The following is a 7,794-nucleotide window of genomic DNA, read 5'->3' as shown; positions in this document are numbered from 1 at the left end:
TTTATTAGATATTAATTACCACGTCCATCTACCACAGTGATCGGTTTAAGAAGATTATGTGTAGTAGATTCAAATTTTGCATATGAAGAAAAGTTCCATGAACAAAAACTTGGTAACCTCTTCATGGAATTCTCTGTGACAAAATTATTATCTAGTATCCTTCCCCACAACTTCATATGGTGTAGGTGCATTCATTGCATCTTATGTATATGGCCAGTGAATAATGACCCTACATTTTTTTTCTTCAAACTTAACATTCTAGTCCCTTCCATTATATTCACTATGGAAACAAATTAATATAATCAGTACCCTTCTTTAAAGTAATTATTCACACAAATAGAATAATGGATTTCAACTGTGAAATTTCTTTTATAAGTGAAAAGAAAAAATCCTCTCATAATTACCATATGAAATAATACAACATTTTTTTCATAGTAAATTATTTTATTGATTAAACATTAGGTTTCTTCAGAATGTTAATGAATAAGGTGACATTTTGCCCTGTAAAGAGACGACGTAGTTTTTCACAGTTTTCAAGCAAAAGCAACGGCACTATAGCTATTACACTAGTGAATATCACAAGGCATAGCTCAATTGTATCGTATTAACGCCACAGTAAATGCCGTTACTTCTATTGAAATGAAGGACTGCGAAGATAATGAGTGACAGTCAGATTTTTTGTAAGAAAGAAATGTGGTCAGCACGAGATAATTTAGTATTTTAAATATGTGCTACTTAACCGAGGGGGAAAAGAATCGCAGGACTGTCTTAATAATAACCAGTCATGCAGTTTCCTTTAACAGTCTGTGTTGCATAGACGGTGTTGTACCTTTTGTTGTAGACCGTCGATGTGACGGAGTTCGTATAATACACGACATTGGTGCTGTAAATGGTATTGACTTGTCCAGGAAGAGTCTGTGTCACGGTGACTGTTTTGGTTGTCGTAATATACTGGGTTTTGGCCGGAAGATTGACGTAGGTGGGGACTACCTGTTCCCTGTATATAGTCGTGGGAACGACGTTGGTTTTGTAGTGGGTACTCACCACCTGGTGGGGGATCACTTGCGTACGTGTGACGTACTGAGGCACGCGCTGGGTGTGGTAATAGGTGGACACCACTTGCTGGGTCTTGGTGCTAGTGACATATTGTGTCTGGACGTTGGTTTTCACGACCTCCGAGTAGGATGTTGAGTACACCCTCTGGACCACTGTGGATGTGACGTACTTGACCACTGGAGGTAAGGTTACGGTGGTGGTAACGTAGTTGGTCTTGTAGGCAGTCTGAGTAACATAGACGGTTTGAGGTGGGATGACCTGGGTGCTGTAGTAGGTCGAGTATGTCTTGCTGGTGACCACCTGGGTGTAGGGAGGAAGCTGAACGGTGCTGGTGACGACATTGGTCTTGTAGACGGTGCTGACTACTTGTTGGGGAACCACTTTAGTACTAACGACATTCCTGTAGATTGTTGTTGGGACCTTCTGGTATTGAGTTGTGTATTGTGTCTTGTACTGAACCTGAACTTGATCTTGGGTTTTGGTCACAGTGACGTAATGAACTGAAGGCGGGAGTGTGACGTACTGAGTTCTGGTGTTGTAGCGGGTTGTGTACTGAGTCTGGGTCACGTAGTGTACCTTAGGTACGTACTGGGTGCTTACTATCTGGGAGTAGTAGGTGGAAGGGTAGACCTGATTCTGGTACTGCGTCGTAGTCACGTACTGCACCTGGTTACTGTAGACAGTAGTAGGTACGACTACCTGACTATAAGAGGTTCTGGTGTAATACACGACAGAAGGATAGCAGGGTTCGTTCGAAGGAGGCAGGTAGGAGTCCAGGGAAGACTGCACAACCCCATAAGAAGGTGAGTCACGAATCGGCCTTTTGACGTTTCCACCGAGAGCCGATCCCAACAGGAAGCACAATAGCAGAAGACACCTCATCTGCAAGTATTTGGACAAAAAATATAAATGAGACACAGCTGAAGTTAAATTACCGTAAAAAAGAATGTGTACAGATATACTAATTATCACGTGTAGTGAAAAATATTCTTACCTTAAGCAGGACATATAGCGGACAACCAAAGAATTAAGGTTAATCAATAGCTTCATTGATGAGTTCGTGTTTATTAAACACATTAAATTATTATGTAGTATTAAAGTTATTCGGTGACCCTTGACATTTTAATTTGTTTTGCTTTGATATCAGATCATCAACACTTAGATGAATGTATCGAATAAAGATGTGAAAGAAAGAAGTCTTCATTTTCTAGGAGAAAACGGCACATATATTACAATATTCAGATATAGAAAGGATTGGAAGGTGCTTGGTAGTTATATCCAGACTTTGAGCAAGGCTCTGTCACTGTCTTCGTACGTGTGACCGGTACGTATTGATCCTTTGTCTCGTAGATTACCTTCTGCCTCTGTTGTGTCTGGTCGACGTACTTTGTCACAACTCGGTTGGGACCTGGGACCTGAACAACAGAGGTGTAGTAACCTTGATGTGTACTGTAAACCGGAGGTGGGGTGTTGTACTTGGTCTGCAAAACGGTGTGGATCTGGGTGTAGGGCTGAAGACGAGTCGTGTAAAGGGTAGTGTAAACAACATTGGTGGTGTATTGAGTCGTGACAACCTCGTGGGGAACGTATTGGGTAGTGTAACCGGTCTGGGTGACAGTGTTTGTCCGGGTGACGACATTCTGTTTCGTCACGTAGCTGTTCTGGTATCGAGTGCTGACGACGACGGTGGGTATGACCTGTTGGCTGTGTACGACCTTGGTGGAATAGACTGGGGGAGACGGGACCCTCTGAGTTTGCACTGACTGTGTATACACAGTGGTGTATTTCACGCGAGTCTGAGGAGGAGACGGTTGCCTATAGATGGATGTTTGGACGAGGGTCTGGACTTGGGTCTGACGGACTGTCGGGGCGGGCAGGGTGATGACCTGTGTCGTCTGCACGTACTTTGTTTGGTACTTGACAACAGGGCTGTACTCGGTCTTGTATTGGGTGTTTGTAACCTCGACGGGCACCACCTGTGTCTGGATGTGGGTCCTCGTGACGTAATGAACTTGAGGAACGACGCGTGTCGTGGTGACGTAGGTTGTCTTATAAATGGGTGGACTGGGAACGTTTTTGGTAACGACATGGTCAGCGTACTTGGTGCTGGTCACCTGAACGACGCTGGTTTGGTAGTGTACCTGGGTGTGGATACGGGTCGTGTAGACCGTGGTGGGTACAACCTGTGTCCTGATGTGCGTGGTTGTCACATATTTGGTGTTGACATTGTGGACAACGTATGTGCTTGGTACGTTCTGGTAAACAGTTGTGTACACTTGGGAGGTGACCGTAGGGCAAGGTGGCTTTTTAACGGGAGGAAGGTAGCCGTTCTGGACAGGGGGCGCGTAATTATAGTTCTGGGCATCTCCCTCTCCCAGAGCGAGGGCCGGTAGGAGCAGGAGAACCAACGAGGCAGCACGCACCATTCTGCAAAAGAGAAATCACACAGATTAGAGCAGCGGTGATTGGAACCTCCGTGCCCATCGCTCATCGGGGAATAAAGTCCAATCACGCGCCGCTCCCTCTGTGCAACTTCCCGTCTGCAGCATATGGACCGACCCGGATGGACTTTATGCCCAGATGAGCCAAAGCGCGGTCTTCACGTCAATGTAGTCTCTCAGGCGTCCGGATCCCCCAAAATGTATCATTGCATGTACGCCCCTAGAGCTTTGAGCCTTTTATCCCTTATGATGCGAAAAATCGAGACTCGGGCTCATTTGGTGATGTGACATCCCACTATCATCGACAATAGATTCTTGGACAATGAACATCGTCTTTTTAGTACCGACCATTTTGAACTTCAAAATTCAAGTTACGGCGACGATCGTTTCTTCTGGAGTTTTACACACTCACCGTTGATCAAATCTTTAAAAACCGTGAAGAAAAAAAAAATAAAAGGAGTCGTCGCTATGTCACTGACAAAGAAATTAAGGAAGGATGAGGTGAAGGCAGTTGTAAAGATGATGAAAGCAGGTAAGGCACCTGGTCTGGATGGATGCCATGCAGAATGTCTGAAAAAGGGAGGTTCAGTGATGGTGGACTGGTTGGTGAGGTTATTTAATGTTTGCTGGAGAGAGGGTAGAGTACCGGAGGACTGGAAAAGTGCCTGTATAGTTCCTCTTTACAAGGGAAAAGGGGACAAGTGTGAATGTAGTAGTTTCAGAGGGATTAGCCTGTTAAGTGTAGTAGGGAAGGCTTATGGGAGGATCTTGATTGAGAGGATTAGGAGAAGAACAGAAGGAGTAATTGGTGAGGAGCAGTGTGGATTTAGGACGGGTAGAGGTTGTGTAGATCAGATTTTTGTGGTAAGACAGATATGTGAGAAAGCTATAGGAAAGGGGAAGGCTTTTATGGATCTGGAAAAGGCTTATGATAGGGTAGACAGAAAGGCACTGTGGGAGGTTATGCAGATTTATGGGATAGGAGGAAAGCTTCTAGGAGCTGTCAAGAGTTTTTATGAGAGTAGTAGAGCTTGTGTCAGGATTAGAAATGGACAGAGTGAGTGGTTTGAAGTAAAGGTGGGACTTCGTCAAGGATGCGTTATATCGCCCTGGCTGTTCAACTTATACATGGATGGGGTGGTGCGAGAGGTGAATGCTAGGTTAGTGGGTCAGGGATTGGAGATGGTTAAAGAAAATATAGAAAAGTGGGAGGTGAGCCAGCTGTTGTTTGCGGACGACACTGCGCTTGTGGCAGGGTCAGAGGAGGGATTGAGGAAGCTGGTGGCAGAGTTTGGGAGAGTATGTGATAGAAGAAAGCTAAAGATAAATGTGGGTAAAAGTAAGGTGATGAGATGTACAAGGGGTGAAAGTGGCAGTAGACTGGAAGTGAACATTAAGGGAGAGCGACTGGAGGAAATGGATAGTTTTAGATACTTGGGTGCAAGTGTAGCAGGAAAAGGTGGAGTGAAGGTGGAGGTAGAATGTAGATTGAGAGAAGCGAGTAAACGTCTTGGTGGATTAAAGAGTGTAATGAGGAACAGACATTTAGGAATGGATGCGAAGAGGAGACTGTACTGAAGGAGTGATTGTGCCAACAGCACTGTATGGGGCAGAAACGTGGAACATAAGAGAAGAAGAGAGAAGGAGTTTGAATGTGTTTGAGATGAGGTGTCTGAGAAGTATGGTGGGGGTTACTAGGCTGGATAGAGTGAGAAATATAGGAGGTGAGGAGGAGAACAGGGGTGAAAAAGGAGCTGGGAGATAGGGTTGATGAAAGAATATTAGGATGGTTTGGACACATGGAAAGAATGAGTGAAGAAAGACTAGTAAAAGAGGTATGGAAGGCAGATGTGGAGGGAGTGAACATGAGGGGACGTCCTAGGATGAGGTGGATGGATGGGGTGAAGGGGGCTTTGGGGAAGAGGGGAATGTCTGTTGAGGAAGGAAGGGAGAGGATGGAAGACAGAGGTGAGTGGAGAATGGTTGTATATGGATGATGTTGTGATTGCATGAGGAGGAATGGGCGGGGGGTGGGGGGGGGGGTAGTATGTGTGAGTAAATTTTGACGCAGCCCGAAGGGATTTCTCCCCGTCCTCTCCTTATATGCAAGGGGGGACGGAGAGGGGGGTCGCCGATTAAATGAAGCGGCCTTGCTGTGGATGTGCTGTGTCCTGCTACACTGCTTCTGACCCAGGGCGGTGGGCAAGGTGCGGGGATGGCCCGTCATCCAGGAGGTGCTCAGATGAGAGGGAGGGTGGGAGGGGTGTGGAGTGTATTTTGGGATGAAATGGGTGGGAGTGTTTTTATGCCTTTCCCTTTTTGGCTACCTCCCTTGAAAGGGGGAAAAAGCCTTGGTATATGTATATATATACATACATACATTCATATATATACATATAAACATACATAGATATATGTATATATATACATATATATATATATATGTATATATATATATATATATATATATATATACATACATATATTTATGTGTATATATAGCGTGCACATTTGTGTATCTGTGTGTCCAAGTCCTTCTGTGTGTGTGTGTGTGTATGTGTGTGTGTGTGTGCGTGTGTGTGTGTGTGTGTGTGTGTGTGTGTGTGTGTGTGTGTGTGTGTGTGTGTGTGTGTGTGTGTGTGTGTGTGTGTGTGTGTGTGTGTGTGTGTGTGTGTGTGTGTGTGTGTGTGTTGTGTGTGTGTGTGTGTGTGTGCGTGTGTGTGCGTGTGTGTGTGTGGTGTGTGTGTGTGTGTGTGTTTGTGTGTGTGTGTGTGTGTGTGTGTGTGTGTGTGTGTGTGTGTGTGTGTGTGTGTGTGTGTGTGTGTGTGTGTGTGTGTGTGTGTGTGTGTGTGTGAGTGTGTGTGCATGAAAGATGCATATAGATCTATATGCATTCACAAATCTTTAACTCTTAGCACACTAAACACCTGTCTTTGTACCCATGTTAAGAAAATCCAAAACCTCAACACTTGGAAATCACACAAAACGTGGCGGACTGATTCTTTTACAAAAACCCTTGTCGTCTTTGACCTCTCTTCTCGCAGAGGGACGCAACACTTTCCCAGTCTTTCTCACGGTGTTTGTCTACAGCCAGACACCCAGTCGACAGTATCCGGGACTTCATTCGGTCACACAGAACTCAAATTCACTCTATCACCTGCCGGCACAGCGCGCGCTGTCCAAGAGTCCAACTGGGATCCCTCGGTATCACTTGGGACTCTTTCAATTGCAGCTTCCGCGCAGTTCGACACCTACCTTGCTTGTTTTGTAGTCGAATCGAAAAAAGGAGGCGAGAACTGAACGCTGGAGGATGTTCAGCCGTTCTGTCGGATCATCTGCTTTTTCGGCTTTATATATACGATGGTCTTGGAGAAGGTAGGCAAGCACTCCTCATTGTCATGGGCAGTGTCGGCAGTGGAGGGAGAGCCGAAAGAGGAAGTGAGGTGGTGAGGAGAGGCGTGGCAACGTTTGACCTCCTCTCGTTCCCTCCCCCCTAAGCCCAAAGGAAACGTTTCTTGAAACAAACGCCACAAGCGTTTCTTTATTTCATCTTAACATTAGATACATACAAACAAATTATAAAAACCTGTGTGTGTTAAAACAGTGTCTTTAAATGCGGAATTAAAGAAATGGGTGACTTTAACGAGTTAATAGGAGAGTGTTATTCACAAGGTCGCGAGATATTTCTGGACTACTTCCAACCAATCAGGAGCAAGCTCATCACCACCCTGCACAACATTCAGCCAGTGATTGTGATGCTGGGTATATCACGTGTAATATAGATAAATACGAGATAATGGCTTAGACGAGACTCCGGTATACATAAATGCAAGGAATTTTTTTAGCATATTATTTACTTAAGTTGTCTTGACCCTGTAATATGTAAATATCTACCACTCTGATCCATAGGTCAGCACGAGTCCGACCATGGTGAATCACACACACACACACACACACACACACACACACACACACACACACACACACACACACACACACACACACACACACACACACACACACACACACACACACACACACACACACACACACACACACACACACACACACACATACACATACACATACACAATATAAAAACATACATGCACACACATTCGTACGCAAACATACGATTCGCTGGTGGAGAGCCCTGCGCTGAGAGTTTACAAAGAAGCAAACCAGAGATCAAAATCCACTCAGGATTCGAAAGCTACGAACACATTGACACTGCAAGATGTTATACTTTCCGTGTGAAAGGGAATATGTAGATTCCATAAAGGTCCTGCGTTACTCA

At 45.0% G+C, this 7,794-nt stretch overlaps 2 protein-coding genes across 2 annotated transcripts; both read right to left on the bottom strand.

The window, feature by feature from the left end:
• Positions 1 to 603: 603 nt before the first annotated feature.
• Positions 604 to 6,943, bottom strand: LOC143026144 (uncharacterized). Its single transcript, XM_076186150.1, has 2 exons — positions 6,753 to 6,943; positions 604 to 1,938 (listed from the first exon to the last, which is right to left on the bottom strand). The coding sequence occupies exon 2, from the start codon at positions 1,936 to 1,938 to the stop codon at positions 769 to 771; it is 1,170 nt and encodes a 389-aa protein (XP_076042265.1). The 5' UTR covers positions 6,753 to 6,943; the 3' UTR covers positions 604 to 768.
• LOC143026143 (uncharacterized) lies at positions 2,250 to 3,603 on the bottom strand. Its single transcript, XM_076186149.1, has one exon. The coding sequence runs from the start codon at positions 3,480 to 3,482 to the stop codon at positions 2,295 to 2,297; it is 1,188 nt and encodes a 395-aa protein (XP_076042264.1). The 5' UTR covers positions 3,483 to 3,603; the 3' UTR covers positions 2,250 to 2,294.
• Positions 6,944 to 7,794: the final 851 nt, after the last annotated feature.

This window comes from Oratosquilla oratoria, chromosome 6 (genome assembly GCF_046742065.1).
Source record: "Oratosquilla oratoria isolate Oo_2021 chromosome 6, ASM4674206v1, whole genome shotgun sequence".
NCBI lineage: Eukaryota > Metazoa > Arthropoda > Malacostraca > Stomatopoda > Squillidae > Oratosquilla > Oratosquilla oratoria.
This window is presented reverse-complemented; position numbering and strand designations above follow the sequence as displayed.